At 33.3% G+C, this 22,739-nt stretch overlaps 1 protein-coding gene across 1 annotated transcript in view; it reads right to left on the reverse strand.

Annotated features, from left to right (window-relative positions):
- Window positions 1–10,925, reverse strand: part of LOC134691457 (pre-mRNA-processing factor 6-like) — a 34,101-nt gene extending 23,176 nt beyond the window's left edge. Inside the window, exons 1-9 of the mRNA XM_063551997.1 lie at window positions 10,804–10,925; window positions 9,014–9,073; window positions 8,007–8,088; window positions 6,837–7,034; window positions 6,539–6,633; window positions 5,355–5,436; window positions 3,710–3,835; window positions 3,057–3,151; window positions 1,031–1,223 (exon numbers count right to left, since the gene is read on the reverse strand). Of these exons, the coding sequence (XP_063408067.1) occupies window positions 1,031–1,223; window positions 3,057–3,151; window positions 3,710–3,835; window positions 5,355–5,436; window positions 6,539–6,633; window positions 6,837–7,034; window positions 8,007–8,088; window positions 9,014–9,073; window positions 10,804–10,892 (1,020 nt within the window). The 5' untranslated portion in view covers window positions 10,893–10,925. The remainder of the gene's footprint in view (window positions 1–1,030; window positions 1,224–3,056; window positions 3,152–3,709; window positions 3,836–5,354; window positions 5,437–6,538; window positions 6,634–6,836; window positions 7,035–8,006; window positions 8,089–9,013; window positions 9,074–10,803) is intronic.
- Window positions 10,926–22,739: the final 11,814 nt, after the last annotated feature.

Raw genomic sequence — 22,739 nt, forward strand, 5'->3', positions numbered from 1 at the left:
TTCCCTATTGTTTTTATGTTATTTGGTTTATTTGTACTTCATTTCAATTCATTGAGTTAAGCCATTTGCAACTACTTTTTACATTTTGTTCATATATTCTTCTGTCCAAGGTGAGAGAGAGGCTAAATAAGTGCTCACAAACATGCTTAAACCCCCCCCCCTCTGTATTTTACTGTTCCAAGTCAGGAGCTTGTAATTCAGTTGTCAATGATTCATGTCTGTCATATTTGATTTTTGTATATTGTATTGTATTGTATAAATTAGATTGTAAGTTGTGTTATTTGAATAGTTTCACATTTTCCATGTGATGACCTTTAATAGGTGACTTTACAGTTTAGGTTTTGCTCATTGTTGAAGGCCTTACATTGACCTATAATTGTTTTTATCTTCGTCAGTTGGTCTCAGGTAGATAGATTTCTCATTGGCATTCAAACCACTTCACCATATCTCTACATTCTTATTTCAAGGGAAGATTTGTAAAATACACTTTCTGTTTCACGAGTTTTAATTCAATTCATATGTACACGAAGGCCAGGACCTCTGGACACACAAAAGGCTGGGTGACTTCACCACCTACTGGGTGTTCATTTGGAAGAAGTGAATATTATTTAGCTTACTATAACAGTATGAATTATGATTATTGTTATATACAGAGACCTATATATGTTTGTATCTATTATATTGCTCTTGTTGATAGTTGTCTCATCCACAATCAATCATATCACATCCCCTTACTTTAATATAAATCCCCTTTTTCAGCTTATTCATGTTATTAGGGAAGACATCAAAAAATCAATTAAGGATAAAAAGCTTAATTCAAATAGTTTGGGTGTGGGGGTCAAAATTGCTACAAAATTTGTTCACTTGACATAGATTTTATATATATCCTTATTGGTCAATCAATTTTTCCCAAATTAAGTTAAGAGGGGGGTAAGGGTGTCAGTGAAAAAACTATATGAATCAAGTTTTTTATCCTACATTGAACTTTTGATGTCGTCCCTTAGCATGGGAATGTTTAAATATCGCCTACCATTAATCTAGCAGCCTCTAGCCACACATCTTCACTCTTAGGACATTCCTCACAGCCTTTCATGATCAGGTTCCTAGCTGTCTGTAACTTCCCTGTCACTTCCTCTAATCTAGCCGAGGCTATCCATGCTGGAGGATGTTTAGGATTGGTTTCTCTCACAGACTTCAACAGTAATCTTGCTTTCTTCACATCACTTTCAGATAAATATAAAATATTCGTTAATTGCAGGAATCAGTGGCGTAGCTGAGTTATTTTAACGTGTACGCCCGACCCTTGGCGAGGGACATGAGGGGTGCCAACCGCTCAATGATAAAGCACCTGCTGGTAGTGTGTTCGAATAGGACAAAGCCCCCGAAAGCTATCGAGAATGAGATATACCGTAAAGATTCCTGTTAGTAAAAAATCATTGATAGCCACATGCTTTTGAATCTAAATGGTTTAATTGTTTTGGTTAAATTTTGTAATATGTTAACTTTATATTCGTCGTATTAACCTGGGAGGTAGCCTAATGGTCATTGGTTGTAGAGAGAACGTTCAAACCAATATCACTTTTAAATAAGTTTAAAGGGTGCCGTGAGTGAGCATACACTCGACAAAAGCACCTTTTAATGAACACGAAAACTGAAATATCCAAGAGGGGAAATATAAAAAAAAAATATTCTGAAACACCTAGGATTTCTTGACACTAAAAGTGAATCAATTTATCGTTCCTTTCAAGGAATTTTAAAATAATCTAAAATTTTCGTTTGTCTTTTTTTTTCTTGATTTGGAATATCAAGTTCACGACAATCTATGAAGGTTTATAAATTGAGCATGTAAAACAATTAATTGCGTAAAGAAGAGTCCGGCTATCTGTCTATCAGAAAAGAACAGAAAAATGAACGAAAACAAATGCTTTCAAAATTTCAGCTTTAGACATTCGGCATCTTCATAAAATTCTTTGAAGGTTCGACAAGTAGTTAACTGTAATTGAGAAAATAACAAAATGTAAGCCAAAACAGCGACCATGCACTTATTAATTGCAGAAAGAAATACATTTTGTCCTGAAAATGCAGAAAAAATAAAGATATAATAGCATAATAATATTGCTCTGAATATTCTTTTGAGCACAAACAGTTTCTGTCCATCTTTCGTAAAATTTCACGGAGAGTCATTCAAAAGACTTTATCCACATTCGGAACCTAAATATTGACACCGCTTTGTCTCTTTTTTGGGACATAAATCACAGGCTTGACAAAAATACAAACAGCATATAGAATCTGAGCAGATAGTGAATTGCTTTTTAAAAATACAAGAAAAGTACGTAGAATTCATAGTAGATTCAGACTTTTACAAAAGATTCGAACAAATATATTAAATGATCTATTTGAGTAAATTTAGTCCCTTTTTATTCAAAATTACAATTCATTGAAAAAAGAAGCACAAGGCTGGTGTGCTTTTGACCAGTTTTTCTTATTCTATGTCGATTATTTGTTTTATTTTCAAAATTCAAGTGTACGCCCGGGCGTTTTGATGTAAACGTAGCTACGCGCATGGGAATATATAAAATTTATTTGTACAAGCTTTTACAATTTGAAGAAAAATGTAACTTTCCGAGCTTTACTTCTGTTTTCTAGCGAGTACAAACAAAAAGTTTTACTGGTTGCTGTGCTAACCAACTCATAATTTAAGAATAAGAAAACAAGAAGTATGTATTTAAAAGATTGTAAAAACTTATCATTGCAAAGCTGCTGACTACATATAAAGTCATTCTGTGCAATGCTTTTATAGGAAAGTATAAAAAGAAAGTTTAGTTTAATTCAACCTATTGAAAAATGAAAGTATCAGCCAACAGAAAGTAGGTGTGACCATATATAAAGTCATTCTTTTCATAAGTACCTGAGAAATATGTGATAGATTTTTTTTTCTAGACAAACAGACAGATTGACAAGGAAGCAATATAGCCTGAACCTTTCAGAAGATACAAGAGTTTTCTCATTGGCACTAATATCACAGCTTATTTATACATATAACATAAATAACTTACTTAATATCACCTCCATGTGAGGGTAACATAGACTGTAGATCTGTGAGGTAACCTTTGGGGTCAACAACTGTCTGACCACTCACAGAGTCGGATACCTAGAAATAAAATTCATTTTGTAGTCTAACTATACTGTAAGTAAAAGAAAATATGGTGTTAGCTTGAAAAACAATACTGTTTGTCCACATATCATTCTTGCAATTTATTACATTGGTTGCAATGAATTAAATTGATTTTCCAATGAAATAAAAACCGATAATTTCACATGTGGTCATTTTACTCCTCTGACGTCATACAACAATAGACATTGTCAAAACATCAATAACATCGGATAAAAACAAATTGTCAATGAGTAGAAAAAGATAAAGTTTCTTCAATTTTCTACTTTAACTTCATAAAAAAGCCATTTATCAATGTAATAATAACAATAACTAATCAAAGAATTTAAATATCGAAAAATATTCAACTTGTGACCGAACAGCCATGATAATTAACATATGCACTATGCAAATTCGTGAATTAATGTGTTGTTCGGTCACACATTGAGTAGATTTCTCTATTTGAATTCTATGGTTAGTTATTCTATAAGTAAAATATATATAATGATCTCCAAAGTAAATGTCTTCAACTGATATTACCTGTGTAAGTTTAATTACCTGTGTAAGTTTAATATCCATCAATGTATTCCTAGCTTCACCAATCTTCTTCATATCAATATCTCCTGGTGTTGAGGTACCTAGAGGGGTAATTGCTCCAAACGGTGTGTTGATTCCGCCATATTTCTGTAAAAGGTTATGAAAAGAAATATTTACTATAAGGGATCATGCATATAATGGGGGTATAACCCCCAAAATATTAAATGATATTTTAACATGTTAAATGATGGAAGTGAGAGAACAAATATGGTGCCCCCTTACAAGGAGATAAGCTTTTTAGTGACCTGCTGTCATATTTTTTTGTGCTGGCTATACAGGAAGATTCTTTTCTGTTATGAATTTAGACAAAAATATGGTCTTATAACAATCCACTTTTTTGCAACTATGACCTTGAACTCTGATATATATAGTTACATCAAAACCAATAGCAATTTTCTTTTCATTATATGTGAGCCCATTTTGATTAAGGATCCAGAAACCCCTTTCCTGCACAAGTTAAAATCTTTTTTCTTGAAACTATGACCTTGAAAAATTGACATGGGTCGAAATTAGCGCTGGTCCGGGGCCAGTTGAATGTGCTTCTGACCAGTAGAAATTTGTCGATAAAAATGACTGATTGCATCGCAATCTCCGTTTGTTTACAAAACAATTTACCTGTGAAATCAATTACACGGTACTGGGGGGTATTACAATTGATCAAGTTAGTTAATATCTCGGGTGAGCGTCTTTCACCACAATATAAAATGTGGAAATTTTTGGAAGGAGTTAAACTGCCGGACAAAAAAATAAAGAATGATTTGCGATCAAAATTGCCTCCAACTGTTTTATCAGATCTTTTATGAAGATATAACTTCATTTGATCAGGTTGAAATGTGGAATATTTCTGGACAGCGCTCCAGACAACCCAGTCAGGCACCCTATGGTCATCGTGAGGATTGCAATGACGTGGAAGACAATGTTGATATTTTTTTTGTCCTTGATCCTGATTTTGATAAAGAAAATCATTGAGATTATCAAAGACTTTATCATAATCAGAATCAAGACTATTTTTGTTTATATAGATTAGACCGTTGATTTTCCCGTTTGAAGTGTTTTACACTAGTAATTTTGGGGCCCTTTATAGCTTGTTGTTCGGTGTGAGCCAAGGCTCCGTGTTGAAGGCCGTACTTTAACCTATAATGGTTTAATTTTTAAATTGTTATTTGGATGGAGAGTTGTCTCATTGGCACTCACACCACATCTTCCTATATCTATCCCTTTGTTCCTGTCTAACTTATGTAAACGAAAGCATCAAAATAAAATTAAACAGAATGTCATTTATATTAGTGTTTGTCAAATGAATGTCATTTTTGCAGCACCAGTAGATTTGGAGCCGGACCAGTAGAGTTTTCAGTCCACTGGTCCAGCTGGCCAGTAAACAAAAAAGATTAAATTCAACCCCTGCATGGTAACCTAAAAATTAATATGGATCTTCATCTCGTTATATGACCACATTTACCAGTCAACTGTAATTGTGTAACCAACTGAAAAAAAATGACTGACAAATTAGCTTATATGTATGGACAGATTGGCAGCCAATTCAAAAACAATATTTTCAGATAATTTTTAGTCTCTCTGACAAGGTTTTAACAATTCAAGATGTTACCTGGTCCCGATCTGATATTGATGTAGCATTTCCTGTTCTGGCAACAGCCCCTGCTAATACACTGTCTGGTAGTGGGGTAAATCTGGAAAAATAAATATGGGAGAATTTCAATATAATTGCAATGTTGTACTTATTTCATTGATACACAAAAAGTTTATAAATTTCGAAATTGTTGATTTATTTTCTTTTTGTGCCTTGTATTTCATGTATTTAAATCATAAGTAATAAATAACTGTATAATTAGTCAGCAGAGTTCACACACACTCCTATTACTAACATATTTATTGAGTTTTTTGCATGCCAATCTCCATTTCTTGTTTGTTATTTTTAACTTTGTCAGAGAAAAGATGGGGTACAATATATGAATTCAAAACATATACTGTGGATTCATTATTATTCGTCGAATACCAATTTTCGTGGATTTCGTGGGTACCGATGAACCACGAATTCAAATGTTCACCGAATAACATATTTTCAATAAGCTTTGCATACAGAGATTGACAAAATCACGAAATCAAATGTCCACCAATATGCAAGTTTAAAGCAATCCACGAAAATTGATACCCACGAAAATAAATGAATCCACAGTATTGGCTTTGAACTAGCTGTCAGCGACTGTGAGTACTCTCAGATCTGTGGGTGTGGAGATGTGTAAATATCCTGCCATGTCTGGTCTGTGTTCTTGTTATTAGCTTTTCTGCTTTGTATCTATCTGAAGAGTTAAGCCCTTTTCAGCTAGTTTTAGTAGTTTATGCTTTTACACGGTAACACCACTGTCACAGGTTAGGGGAGGGTCTGGATCCCCCTTACATGTTTAAACCCAACACATTCTGTATTAACTGTCCAAAGTCAGGAGACTGTAGTTCAGTGGTTGTCATTTGTTGTTGTATATCATATTTGTTTTTTATTCATTGCATTGTACATAAATCAGGCAGTTATTTTTTTGTTTGAATTGTTTATCATTCCTGGGCTTAGTATAGGTTATGCTCCTTGTGGAAGGTTGTACAGGGACCTACAATCATCACCATCTATGTCATTTTGTGTCCGGTGGAGAGTTGTATCATTGACAATCCTACCACATCTTCTTATTCTTATAGTTATACAGTAATTTGACTAATCAAATCACTTGGCCACTGAAGCCCCATACAAACACATTTGACAAAAGCAGACTATATATTACATACTGATCTTTGCGAGCCAGTCTTTGTTTCCTGTTTCTAGCATCACCCACCTCTGGGATATTCAACCATTGGTCTTCTGATACTTCGGCTAAGTTTCTCTACAATAAATAATACACATATATTTAATTACATGTAAACACAATAAATACACATATATTTAATTACATGTAAACACAATAAATACACATATATTTAATTACATGTAAACACAATAAATACACATAGATATAATGACAGGTAAACATTACATATATTTCTGGGGTTAAGATATGAAGACCTTTCTATAAAGGTTTGACTTTACCTTTAAATCAGAAAACTGTTGCTGGATTTTGGGACGTTCTTGACGATATTTTTCTAAATCTTCTCTCAGTTTCAGTTCCCTCCTTTCTTTCCTTTTTTCATCCATTCTTTTGTCGATAGAATCATAAATCTGATCAGCCTCTTTGTCATCTTCATCATATGGATCTTTACCACATAAACTTCCTCCGTAACCAGAAAACTAAAAAAGACAAGGCATTTTACTGTTTATTCATATAACATTGTTTCACAACTGGTCCTTGAATTTTGTAATTCTAAATTGAACAGTCCTCTTCTATAAAAGAAAAGTTCCAGAACACAGACACACGCTTATTTTTAGCCCTGTGTGTGGAAATGACCTGAGAGAACATGTGTAAACATAGTCAAGACAACATTTGCAAAAATATTAATATGTATTTCTTGAACAGCCTTGACAAGAAACTCTTCTATTTGTTTCATTTTTAAATATTTAAGCAAATAGCAAATATATAAACTGATTTCTAACACTTGTTGTCTTCAACAATGCACAAAACTGATACTGTATACAACCTACCGTTACCTCAAACCTGACAGTATAAAACAAATTTTTATTGTTCACTACCTATATGAAGTCATTGGGATTGATTATCTCCCCTTAATACATTTTGCATTCCTTTTCCATTGTTACATGTATGCTATTTTAGCAAGTTTTACAGGTGTTAATTCATCATCATTTGTATGGTACCAAATCAGTTGGATTTCCTGGTATATATGATCGATGTTTGATAGTTACAAACTTTGAATCTTTTAAGTGAAATGACAATAGACATTCTGAAATGACATTTTTTTTTTTTACCTCATCGTAGTTAGCATCGTTGTGAAATGACAATAGACATTCTGAAATGACATTTGTATTTTTTACCTCATCATAGTTAGCATCGTTTAAGTGAAATGGCAATAGACATTCTGAAATGACATTTGTTTTTTTACCTCATCATAGTTAGCATAGTTTAAGTGAAATGGCAATAGACATTCTGAAATGACATTTGTTTTTTTACCTCATCGTAGTTAGCATCGTTTAAGTGAAATGGCAATAGACATTCTGAAATGACATTTGTTTTCTTACCTCATCATAGTTAGCATAGTTTAAGTGAAATGGCAATAGACATTCTGAAATGACATTTGTTTTTCTTACCTCATCGTAGTTAGCATCGTTTAAATCTTCCTCTTCCTCCTCATCCGTTTTCTGCTTCTTATTGTGAGCATGTCTGTCATCACTATGGAAACAAAATTACAATAAACATAGATACAAATAGAGCATAATCACTTGTATTCTAGGACTGTCCTTACATTTATGTATCCATTTCCCAATTCATTGAACTAACATAGTTTGCCACACACATTTACTGCCACATAGTGGAGGCGTACAAGTATTTTCTTTCTCAAAAATCTTTGAATGAGATATATACAAGGGGTACAATCAAAATCACGTGATGGATATAAACACATCGGAAGTAACAGTTGAGCAGACCACTTGAAAGGAAAGTAGTTGTATTTACTTGTTTATATCAATAAAATTTAATGAATAAGGTAGTGCACCAAATGTTGGATACTATCTAGTTTTAAGTATACAATTATCCTTGCTGGAAAGCGTGCAGTTAATGCTAACACTTCGACACAGTTCCAAAATTTCACCAGATAACTGTGTTGAAGTGTTTGCAATAACCATGATAACTGCATGCTTTCTAGCGAAAACAATTGTGTATTTCAAAACTACATACTATCCAACATTCGGTGTGCCAACTTATTAATCAAAATTTAATTGATATAAACAAGAAAATGCAACTACTAACCTTTCAAGCGGCGAGTTCGACTGTAACTTCGGTGTGTGTATATCCATCACGTGATTTTGATTGTACCCCTTGTATGTATGTAGTGTATAACTCATTAATGAACAAATATTTCTATATTTAACTCTTATCCATTCAAATTCCAAACCCTATATATCTTCTTTAAAACACTGTCTACAGTGCATGTACATTTTCTTTCATTTGCAAAGTATATTTCCTGCATTAACCTTTAGATCCTGCTCCACATGAGACCCCCTCTCCCTTGTTTTGCGCCATATGCATACTAATCAAATCATCTAATAGACTATGATTTATTTGACTAGGAAGGAGTGAGAGAAATGTAAACACTTACGATATATCATCTGCATCTCTAGCTGGACCAATATCAGATCTTGTTGTGAAACCAGTGGCTCTGAAATAGAAAAATGCAGTTTCTCATACTAGCATTTGGCACAGATTCTAGACTCAAAAGGCCCATATTTCCAAATACATGTATCATGAAAATAAGCCATCATAAGGTGTCATTATTTATGTATTTCATCGTGTGTTTTCTATGTTGTGATGTTATGCTATTGTTTCTGAAAAAGGGAGAAGGTTTGGTACCATTAAAACATTTAATCCTGCTGCAAATGTTTGCACCTGTCCTAAGTCAGGAATCTGATGTACAGTAGTTGTCGTTTGTTCATGTAATTTATATGTGTTTCTCGTTTTTTATATACCATGTGAATACCATACCATGTATACTGTGGATTCATTATTATTGTTGGATACCAATTTTTGTGGGTACAGGTGAACCACGAATTCAAATGTTCCACAAATCACAAAATTTCTGTAGGCTTTATATGCAGAAATTTGCAAAACCACGAAATCAAATATACAAGAAAAAATGACGGATTTATAAAAGGCACTGGCTACGGTTACATGGAAATGTAACAATAATAAAAATATTATTGTTACATTGCAGACTAAATGCCGGAATGCATAGTTGGGTAAAGACCTGTGTACTTGCGAATGTAACAATAATTACTGAGGCTACGGTTACATTGCGTTATTATTACAAACAGCAATGTACGATGGGACAAGTAATATGTACTAAATATTAAAAGTTGAAGACATTTATTTTATATTTACAATACATACATTATTACATACAATTTATTTATCTTAATTTTTTATTCACAATGACAATTTCTACGTACAAATCCAGTAAATGGTTTTTAAAGTCCGACACATTTTTGATGAACGAAATTGCGTCCTCCACGAATAAAGAAGTTCTTAGTATTTAAGTTACAGTTAACAAACTTTGCTTTTGATGTATCAAGTTGCGTCAAGTTGTTGCTGTATGAAATTTATGTCTTGATATTGTTTCAGTTTCATTTAAAACGCATCCCAAGTTTTAATTTTTCCACCCCAATCAAAATTGGTTCAAAGTATAATGACAGTAATAAGAGATGTTCAGTTTAACACTTTTAAAAAGTGACACCATTGAACTATATTTTTTCGCCTTTGACACTCATAATCTTGAGTATAGTATCTTTAAGAACATCAAAACCATTAATACGTAAAACTATTCAAGTTACACACTATTTGTTGAATAATAATATTTATTATTTATCAGTATTACAATTATTGTTAAGTACATATGAAAGAATTAAGCAATACAACTATAGAAGATATAAGTTTAATAAAATTAGCGTAAATTGCTGTTTTTCATGTAACAATAACGTAATGTTACCGTAGCCTCAGTATTTATTGTTACATTCGTAATTAGTCGGTTCCTCGCCCAACTTTGCATTCCGGCAATTAGTCTCCAATGTAACAATAATATTTTTATTATTGTTACATTTCCATGTAACCGTAGCCAGTGCTTTATAAAATTCTGAGGCCCCCAGTCAGCTCCAGAAGCGAGGAGGCAGCGCATCTATTTTGGGTGGGCAAATATCCACTTTTTGATATGGGACGAGCTCTGACGTCCCACGGCCCCAGCTTGTCTGGCAAAACAGCCGTCGCACGTCAGAGTAATCTCGGACCAGTTCCCATGCAGTGTTGGTCATAATTTTACAAGAACCTCATCAAAGAAAATACAAATTGGGACAAATTCATGAATGTCTTAGGCCAGCTTGGTATACATCATTGACCTACCCTCTTCCTAAACCAGGAACATATCCCAACGGTGCTGATAAACCAATGAAATGCTTCTTTCTTTTGCTAACAAACGACTGTACAGACATTTTCGGTCTCACAACGTTGAAATATCAACATCCGGTCGGAGAAAAATAGGCTAAAAGAAGTATCTCGTCCTGGAACCATACCCAGTATAATAATAATAAATTCTTTATTTTTGGAAAGTAACACAGATAACAATACCGAAACTTCGTAACATGAGACATCTATATACAAAGTATGAAGCATCCAGGTCTTCCACCTTCTAAAATATAAAGCTTTTAAAAAGTTAGCTAACACCGTCGCCCCCGCCGTAGCCGCCGGATCACTATCCCTTTGTCAAGCTTTATGCAACAAAATTTGCAGGCTCGACAAAAACTATTTATGATTATTGCTTAAAACTTTACACGCTTCTTTGTTATATTAATCTTCAATCTTCAATCTAAAGATCTGTATACTTTTTGGTTTTGATTCAAAATTTTTTTTAGTGATATTTAGTTGGGTTTTTTTTTCATATGTCCCTCCGTATCTCAAAAACAATATATGGTTATTGCTTAAAACTTTCTCAGAAACTATTTATGATTATTGCACAAGACGACGGGCGTATCATGCACTCATGGCGCAGCTGTTTATTGTAAAAGAAGAGGGACGAAAGATACCAAAGGGACAGCCAAACTCATAAATCTAAAACAAACCGACAACGCCATGGATAAAAATGAAAAAAAGACAAACAGAAAAACAATAGTACACATGACACAACATAGAAAACTAAAGAATAAACAACACGAACCCCACCAAAAACTAGGGGTGAGCTCAGGTGCTCCTGAAGGGTAAGCAGATCCTGCTCCACATGTCGCACCCGTGGTGTTGCTTATGTGATTACAAATCCGGCAAATAGTCTAATTCGGTAGGTCACATTCATGAAAGGGAAGGGGATTGTAGTTACGACGTAAGGAACATATCCGATATCATTTGTGAAACGGTTATTCCATAACGGGTCAACCAACTCGTGATGGCGTCCGTAAAATTTACGAAGGGATGATTTCTACTTCACCATTTGGAACTCTTGGTTTAATATAGCTTCCTTGTGAGCAGTAACCCTCTATCAAGAAAATTATGATAGGAAATGCAAGCACGGGAATATCGTATCAATTGGGAGATATATACCCCGTATGCAGGTGCTGCTGGAATGTTGCTACTTAGAAATGGAAAGTTCACAATAGGAAAGCTGAAATCACCTCTTTTGTCGTGAAGTTTTGTTTTCAATCTACCCTCATTGTCAATTTCTAGATGTAAGTCAAGATATGAAGCCGACTTAACTGTATCTGTAGTATCCTTTATCTCCAATTCGATGGGATAGATGCGTTCCACATAGTCTGTAAAGTGATTTACACACAACAACGATGTTGTTTAGGGCTTTTTAAACGTGTACAACAATTTCGGTACAAAGTGGTCTGGTAGCATAGAGATGTAGCAACACAACGAATTCAAAATGATTTATCAGTATTTGTTATAGTTCGAGCTTGGAGTATTCTAGGATGTTAGTGTATTCAAATAGTTATCAAATGTACCAGGATTATAATTTTATAAGCCAGTCGCGCGTTTCGTCTACATAAGACTCATCAGTGACGCTCAGATCAAAATAGTTAAAAATCAAAACAAATACAAAGTTGAAGAGCATTGAGGACCCAAAATTCCAAAAAAGTTTTGCCAAATACGGCTAAGGTAATCTACTCCTGGGGTAAGAAAATCCTTAGTTTTTCGAAAAATTCAAAGTTTTGTAAACAGAAAATTTATCAAAAATGACCATATAATTGATATTCATTTCAACACCGACGTGCTGACTACTGGGCTGGTGATACATCTACATCTACATCTACATCATACGACGATCCATCAGCACATTGATGACTATACGTCGGCGCATCGCGAACAGACACTTAATAAAATATAATAACTAATTTTGTGCAATAATTCAAAAATAATTTTGTGCAAAAACAAAACAAAAATTAACGCATTTACATTATTTACAAACAGGTTAGATATCTAAATATACTGACTCTGGATCAGTATTTTAAACTGATCCAGGGAGTTAACGCTGATGATGTTTTGTGGGAGTGAGTTCCACAGTACAACAGTGAATGGAAAAAAGCTGTACTTGAAATAGTCTGTTCTTGTGCTAAATGTCTGGTATTGTAATGGATTAGTGAATCTGGTGTTTTTGACTGGCTGTGGTAAAAGGTAAAGGTTTGGGTCTACTGCAATGAGATGGTGAGAGATTTTGTAAAGCATAGTGACTCGATTGATGTTTCTGCGAGTTTCAAGTGACTTCCATTGAAGATGGTCAATCATGGAAGTAACACTACTGGTGTTGTGGTATCTGTTGGTGACATAGCGTGCTGCCCTTCTTTGTACTTTTTCAATGTTGTTTTTTTGTTTTTGGGTGTGAGGTGACCAAACTGAAGAGCAGTATTCTAAATTAGACCGTACCATGGATTTGTATGCCAAACTTTTAGTTTCTTCCTGGTTTATTTTCAAGTTTCTTTTTAGAAAGCCTAAGATCTTATTTGCTTTTGAAGTAATATTATTTATGTGTGTATCCCAAGACATGTTGTGAGAAAGGGTGATACCAAGATATTTTGCAGTGCTGACGGATTCTAAGATGTGGCCTTTTAATACATAATCATGTTTGAATGGTGACTGTGATCTTGTTACAGTGAGGGAGTTGCATTTTTCAGGATGGAATTGCATACCCCAAGTTTTTTCCCAATTGGCTAGGCAGTTTAGATCGTTTTGTAATATGGTACAATCTTGTACCATATTACAATCCGCAATCAAACGAATAAAGAAGCTGAACCTGGGTGATTTTTGGCCTGATTCATTGAAAAGCTGTAAGTATTTTAACTAAGTTGTGTTTTATTTTATCGGCTTAACTTGTTTACACAAAAAAAGAACCACATCATTTCGCCTTTCACGTAAATAAAATACCCTCGGGGACGAATTCGTCCACCAGCAGTGGCATCGACCCAGTGGTGTAAATAGTTATCAAATGTACCAGGATTATAATTTTATACGCCAGACGCGCGTTTCGTTTACATAAGACTCATCAGTGACGTTCAGATCAAAATAGTTAAAAATCAAAACAAATACAAAGTTGAAGAGCATTGAGGACCCAAAATTCCAAAAAAGTTGTGCCAAATACGGCTAAGGTAATCTACTCCTGGGGTAAGAAAATCCTTAGTTTTTCGAAAAATTCAAAGTTTTGTAAACAGAAAATTTATCAAAAATTACCATATAATTGATATTCATGTCAACACCGAAGTGCTGACTACTGGGCTGGTGATACCCTCGGGGACGAATCGTCCACCAGCAGTGGCATCGACCCAGTGGTGTAAATAGTTATCAAATGTACCAGGATTATAATTTTATACGCCAGACGCGCGTTTCGTTTACATAAGACTCATCAGTGACGTTCAGATCAAAATAGTTAAAAATCAAAACAAATACAAAGTTGAAGAGCATTGAGGACCCAAAATTCCAAAAAAGTTGTGCCAAATACGGCTAAGGTAATCTACTCCTGGGGTAAGAAAATCCTTAGTTTTTCGAAAAATTCAAAGTTTTGTAAACAGAAAATTTATCAAAAATTACCATATCATTGATATTCATGTCAACACCGAAGTGCTGACTACTGGGCTGGTGATACCCTCGGGGACGAATCGTCCACCAGCAGTGGCATCGACCAAGTAGTGTAAATAGTTATCAAATGTACCAGGATTATAATTTTATACGCAAGACGCGCGTTTCGTCTACATAAGACTCATCAGTGACGCTCAGATCAAAATAGTTAAAAATCAAAACAAATACAAAGTTGAAGAGCATTGAGGACCCAAAATTCCAAAAAGTTGTGCCAAATACGGCTAAGGTAATCTACTCCTGGAGTAAGAAAATCCTTAGTTTTTCGAAAAATTCAAAGTTTTGTAAACAGAAAATTTATCAAAAATGACCATATAATTGATATTCATTTCAACACCGACGTGCTGACTACTGGGCTGGTGATACCCTCGGGGACGAATCGTCCACCAGCAGTGGCATCGACCCAGTGGTGTAAATAGTTATCAAATGTACCAGGATTATAATTTTATACGCCAGACGCGCGTTTCATCTACATAAGACTCTTCAGTGACGCTCAGATCAAAATAGTTAAAAATCAAAACAAATACAAAGTTGAAGAGAATTGAGGACCCAAAATTCCAAAAAGTTGTGCCAAATACGGCTAAGGTAATCTACTCCTGGGGTAAGAAATTCCTTAGTATTTCGAAAAATTCAAAGTTTTGTAAACAGAAAATTTATCAAAAATGACCATATAATTGATATTCATGTCAACACCGAAGTGCTGACTACTGGGCTGGTGATACCCTCGGGGACGAATCGTCCACCAGCAGTGGCATCGACCCAGTGGTGTAAATAGTTATCAAATGTACCAGGATTATAATTTTATACGCCAGACGCGCGTTTCGTCTACATAAGACTCATCAGTGACGCTCAGATCAAAATAGTTAAAAATCAAAACAAATACAAAGTTGAAGAGCATTGAGGACCCAAAATTCCAAAAAGTTGTGCCAAATACGGCTAAGGTAATCTACTCCTGGGGTAAGAAAATCCTTAGTTTTTCGAAAAATTCAAAGTTTTGTAAACAGAAAATTTATCAAAAATGACCATATAATTGATATTCATGTCAACACCGAAGTGTTGACTACTAGGCTGGTGATACCCTCGGGGACGAATCGTCCACCAGCAGTGGCATCGACCCAGTGGTGTAAATAGTTATCAAATGCACCAGGATTATAATTTTATACGCCAGACGCGCGTTTCGTCTACATAAGACTCATCAGTGACGCTCAGATCAAAATAGTTAAAAATCAAAACAAATACAAAGTTGAAGAGCATTGAGGACCCAAAATTCCAAAAAGTTGTGCCAAATACGGCTAATGTAATCTACTCTTGGGGTAAGAAAATCCTTAGTTTTTCGAAAAATTCAAAGTTTTGTAAACACAAAATGTTTTGCATAAATTCAATATAAACCATGATTTAAGGCACAAAGGAGCCTTTTGTTTTTTTAGATTTTGATCTCAAGTCTTTATGTACAATTCATTAAAAAATGTATGTATACATATACATTAATAAAGTTATTTAAAAAATTACGAGAAGACACTCAGAAATATCACCGTATTTATTTCAGCAGAAGTGAATAGGTAGCCATAAATACAAGGGTCTGGAATGGGGATAAATTTCAAGTTGAGAATCAAAATATCATTTGATCAAAAACGCTTAAATTAAATTTTTTTTTTAAAAATTACTAAGCAAGCATAGCGGGGTCCATATATCTATCATCATTCTCAAGATAAACGGCAAACACACTAAACATGGATAAAGGTCGTCATTAAAAAAACACGAAATCCAATAAGGAATCTACTAAAAAAATCCGTCAATGGACCTCTTGGTAAATATTGACTTAATTATTGGCCTTTTTTGCTGTTTATTTTTTATCCTTTTACCCTTAATTGGTGAAAATCATAAACTAAACAAAGTTACTTTAAATGCTGTGTGTTATTTCTAAGTTGATAAGAACGTCCTTATAATAATCATAGAAAATCTATATTTACAAGTATGCAATAAAATAATAGAATTAGAATTGAGAATGAAAATGGGAAATGTGTCAAAGAGACAACAACCCGACAAAACAGCAAAAAAAAAGCCTCTGTGTAAAGCCCTATGGAAATAATGGGTGTGATATTGGAGATCAACTTATCTCATAAAAAAAAAACCATTTATATTAAACCTACATGACAAAACAATTTAAAATGAATTCTAGAAATCATCTTTTTCTTTTCATTTTGAATAAAGGATCACCTGTTTAAGAAATCGAATATATTTTTGAATTTTCAAAGAAACGCAAAATTTATTACTGAATCAAACATGTCAAACTCATATGTAGATTATGGTGACCGGTTAAGGCCATTTTGCGTTTTCGCAATTCATATTATATAGGGCGAAAACGCGAAATCGCGAAGTCAAAAACACGAAAACGCGAAGTCGAAAACGCGAAATCGTGATAAGGCGAAGTCAAAAACGCGAAAAGGCGAAGTCGAAAACGCGAAAACGCGAAATGTCCTTAACCGGCCACCATAGTAAATTGCTAATTTTGTTCTTTTTTGTATTGAATTGTCAATTTGATTATTATCCCCCCCCCCCCCCCGTAGCAAGTATATATGGGTAGAGATAAATCTTCTACTCTAGGATGTTTTGTTTTTAAAATGTCCGGCTTTCTTCAAAATTAATCATCGTTGACACATTAGATATTCTCAAAACTAAAACTTCAGTAAAACGATTACCGGTGATTACAGATAACAATATTTTTCAATATATCCGAAACAATTATCATCGGCAATGTAATATCTCAAAAATCAAAGTAAAAATTCATTGCCACAAATCCTCTTCACCAAACATTTGCGTTATGAATTACTAAAATTTGTATATCATACTTCTTAATATAATTATTTATTTTAACACTGTTTATTTTTTGCTTTATTGAATTCTTGAGCCGAAAGAGACTAAAGAGACATTTAAACTCAAAAGTCGATAATAAACTGACAACGCCATGCTAAAAAAAACCTTAACAAAATCAAAATTACTTTCGAAATCATGAAAATACATGTATCATAAAAACATTTTATTAGGCTAATGATATGGTATCACACAACACAATTATAGTTCAATTAAAGAAACAATTACAAGAATTATCAAGGTATAAATTCTAAAAATGTAATTGCATACAATTAACCCTAAACTGGTATATAAAAAATTATCATATAACACTCTTATATTTAGGGTATGGGAGGGCGGGTTAATATTTTTCTCTTAAATCTATGGAAATCGTTGATCGACGCTTCAACTCGAAAATAGATGCATTTTATATATATAAAAGAACTAAGTGTTTACCGTGTGAAAACCAATCTTGAAGTGAAAATTGCAGGTAAGTAATTTATCAGGTCAATGCAAGTGAGTAGATTTCAACTGATTTTTTAAATTATAAAATATATAACTGAACTTTGGTAAACAATTTCGAAACAGTGAAGTAGAATAAATCTTGCAAGAAATTAAATTCTTTCTCAGTAATTAATCATTTTTATTAAAATTAAAATTTCCAAATTACTTTCGAAATCATGAAAATACATGTATCATAAAAACATTTTATTAGGCTAATGATATGGTATCACACAACACAATTATAGTTCAATTAAAGAAACAATTACAAGAATTATCAAGGTATAAATTCTAAAAATGTAATTGCATACAATTAACTCGCCAAACCGAAGGTCCGCAGCCAAAAAAAAGTGTAAAAATAGTATTGAAAAGGCACACTTAATAAATGGTTTTTATAAACAGAGTCAGTTAACAAACAAGCCTCCCTGGTGTCCATAAAGGATAAAATCAAGGATCTGCTGAAGTCAACCCTCTGGAAAACCAAAAAGAGAAATCTGCCACAAACTCTCCCCCTGCTATTAAAAGAGGTCAGAGTTTAAAAAGCCTTTCTCGTAAAAGTTGCCTCACAACCTAGATCTACTGAAAACGATTTAAGTTACTCAAGGGGGATATAATGGTCAACAACAAAAAAACCTGTGAAGTAACGCAAAGCACTAAGCGTTTATAATTTAAAAAAAAATACTGTTCTGGGTAAAATAAATGAAAATTTAAAACTATACTATTATAGGAACAGTTAAAAAAATATTTCTAAACTTAAAACAATTACAAGATAATTAAAATAATCACTATAAATAAAAGTTCACATACACCTTGCTCAGGTCTCTAACTTTTTGTTCTGTTTCTGTTTATCCAATGTACAATGTAACTGCTCTCTGGAAATAGACTCCGACAGCACCTGTACTTCCTCTTGCTGTTTATGCGCTCTCTGATATTGTGTTTTCTTAACGCATCTCTCTTATTCTCAAAGAACTTCACATTTAACTCCCCCTCGAGCTCAATATCAAAAGACTGAGTAGGACTAACGACAGCAGGACGCAATTCTTCACCAATATCTACTTGTTCTTCTGGTGTAAATAATGAATACAACCATGAGATCGCTGTCTCGTCCATACTTGCTGAAATGATAACCGAACAACAGAATTCGTTGTATCTAAATTTGGTATTTAAAATCACTTCACGGAAGAGGAAAATATTAGAAAGTTTGTCAAAAAAATCAACTGAAAATTAAAAATCTATATTCAAAACTAATGAAATAGTTGATCGACGCTTCAACTATATATAACTTCAAAAGATCAAATCTATAAAAAAAAATAATCCTTAAATCTATCGAAATCGTTGATCGACGCATCAACTCTGGCTCCAAAAATTCAAATCTATTAATATTTTTCTCTTAAATCTATCGAAATCGTTGATCGACGCTTCAACTCGAAAATAGATGCATTTTATATATATAAAAGAACTAAGTGTTTACCGTGTGAAAACCAATCTTGAAGTGAAAATTGCAGGTAAGTAATTTATCAGGTCAATGCAAGTGAGTAGATTTCAACTGATTTTTTAAATTATAAAATATATAACTGAACTTTGGTAAACAATTTCGAAACAGTGAAGTAGAATAAATCTTGCAAGAAATTAAATTCTTTCTCAGTAATTCATCATTTTTATTAAAATTAAAATTTCCACACCAGTACACAAAACACAACAAATAAAGAACACATAGCTGAGAGGGTGATAGAGCAGATTAATACCCCGAGAAAACATTGTCAACCGCGGCGAAGCCAAGGTTGACAATGCCTGTTCGAGGGGTTCCAATCTGCTCTATCACCCTCTCAGCTATGTGTTATTTAATTTATTATACTGAATGTTCTGTTATCACTGTCGATTAAATTTAAAATTCAAAGTAATAAACTATGACATATTGTACATAACCATCCGTATTTAATAAAGCGCACACTTGATCAAACGTCTCCGTGAAGGGTAATAGAGTATTTGCCATAGGATAGAGTCGTATTTAAATAAAGTGCACACTTGATCAAACGTCTCCGTGAAGGGTAATATAGTATTTGCCATAGGATAGAGTCGTATTTAATAAAGCGCACACTTGATCATGTTGATCAAGCGTCTCTGTGAAGGGTGATAGAGTATTTGTCATAGGATAGAGTCGTATTAAAAAAGCGCACAATTGAGCAAGCGTTTCCATGAAGGGTAATAGAGTAAATTGACACCCTCGTATTAGCCAATCAAAATCTTGCATTTTGACATGAAGTATAAAAAATAAAATTACCAACTGAGCAGCAAATCCCCACCAAGAACCTGTGTGATTTCAGGAACTCCGAATGTGTAAACATATCCTAATTCACACATGACACCCGTTGTGTTGCTCAACCCTTCAATCCTGTCGTAACTGGAATAAATGAAAAAGAATAAAACAAGTTCTGTTGCGGAAGCTGGAGACGTTACCGAAACGACAGTTAGTGATAGACCACTGGTTACATGCCAATCGAACATAAATTGAAAGTTAAGGAATAACAACACCATTTTTTTAAAATTTTAATTCTTTTTAAAAAATTTACGAAGAAGGTGGTAATTAGTTTGAAAGATTGACTCTCCGACTGAAGCCTACATTTCAGTCTATATACTATAAAGGTAAACAATAATTGCATATTGCAAAAAAATTAAGGTTACACAATAATTAGAGAAAATTCAAAACTTGCAATTATAACTGTTAGAATAACTCAAAACTCTGTACGACTATTGTTGTTTTTTATGATTTGCCAAACGATATTGGCGATCGTAGAACTTTTGAATAATTTCATTATTTTTTTTCCACTCCTGGTGTGGTAGTTTGAAATGATTCGAATACCATTAATGCATAAAATAAATATCTTCAATAACCATACTTTAACATTTATGTATAACAATTACAAAAAATATCTTCAATAATCATTCTTTAGTCGATATGTATAATACCATACGATTAAATCTTTTAATAACCATTCTTTAGGTAATATTATTAATCTAATCATGATTGCATTATCAGTATTATCTGTATTATCCCATTACAAATGAATATCTTTAATTGCAATTCTTACTGAGAATAAAGAGTTTTAGCACATACTTACAACTTCTCGTCCAATCAAATTGCTTGAATTTGTCTTCTAATTTTCATAGTACATACTTTTCCCGTGTAATAAGTAACTACGCATGAATGACCACAAGGGTAAGATTTCATTGTATTGTAATCAAGATATTAGAACAAAAATTGCTACTGGCTATTTTGAAATAAATTCTGTGTACCAAATTTCACTAAATAGTTTGTAATTAATTTTCAAACAGATTTTTAACATCCTACTAATCAATCTTTGATCTAAATTTTGTTTTGACAATTAAAAAAGTTTCTTTCATTTAAATAAAAAGTAATAATTATGGTGCTTTATACCTTGATTAAAGTACAACTCAATCTAAAATTTGTAATCCTTTATCTTCCATGCAATTACTTTGTTCACAAAAAGAGTCAACCATGAATATTTTGAAGAGAAACTATTAACAATTTGATATATTTAGTCATAAATTGGTAGATAATTAGTTGCCTAATGATCAGTGACAAATATTTCATGCATATAAACTATCCACTAGACTACCTATGGGTACATACCAGGGGCAGATTCAGCAATTTTTAAAAGGTGTTTCAACCAAATATGTGGGAGAGGGATCCAACTGTTTGTACTCATTCAAAAGCATTTTCAAGATAGTTTTAGGTTTTATGTGAAATTAAAAAAAATGTTTTCAAGAATGTAAAGCTTTCACTGCAATTTAAGAATTGTCTGCTCTTGGTCAATTCATTTTGTCATCTTACCATGTAAATAAGTACGTGTATAGTAAAACAACGCTTCGTTTATATCAGTAAACATACTTACACCAGCAGCTACCTTCTTTACATTCTGAGGTCAAGGGCTATTTAATATCCCATTTTTACAATGTTAATATAGTGAGTAGATTTACATAACTACGTAAATGAGCTACATCCAGTCAGCCAAAACATATCAATAGACTAATTACAGGATTACTCAAGTTGTAAATATGTGCTAAATTGGATATTGTATAGAAAGCCCCGCGCTCTAATTTTCATAGTATATACCTTTCTATACAATAACCGAGACGTATTTTGATAACCAGTGCAACTATACATAAGTGAATATAATTAATTACAGGTCATCAACAATGAAAAAAAAACCAGTACCTACTATAGTCGGCTATAACATGTCAAACAAGAAAAATGTGCATTAATTCAAACTATAAAACACACGGTCTGATATTAAAACAAAACAATTTACGCACAAACCGTTATACTAGTTATCAATGGGGTTCATGTTATTTATTCTTTAGTTTTTTATGTTGTGTCATGTGTACTATTGTTTGTCTGTTTGTCCTTTTCATTTTTAGCCATGGCGTTTTCAGTTTATTTTCGATTTATGAGTTTGACTGTCCCTCTGGTATCTTTCGTCTTTTATCAAAGGTATCAGGATTATATTTTAGTACGCCAGACTCGCTTTTCGTCTACATAAGACTCATAGGTGACGCTCATGTCAAAATATTAATTAAATACAAAGTTGAAGAAAATTGAGGATCCAAAATTCCAAAATGTTGTGTCAAATACGGCTAAGGTTATCTATGCCTAGGATAAGAAAATCCTTAGTTTTTCGAAAAATTCAATGTATTGTAAACAGGAAAATAACAGATATGAACGACAGTAACTGACCTACAGGCTCCTAATTTGGGAAAATCACATGTTTTACAGCTGAATGTAGTTTGATTAAACATTTCATGAGCGCTAACCCCTGCCTGGCTTACCAAGGATGGTAATGTACAACAGT

The sequence above is a fragment of the Mytilus trossulus genome, chromosome 11 (assembly GCF_036588685.1).
Source record: "Mytilus trossulus isolate FHL-02 chromosome 11, PNRI_Mtr1.1.1.hap1, whole genome shotgun sequence".
In the NCBI taxonomy this organism is placed as follows: Eukaryota; Metazoa; Mollusca; class Bivalvia; order Mytilida; family Mytilidae; genus Mytilus; species Mytilus trossulus.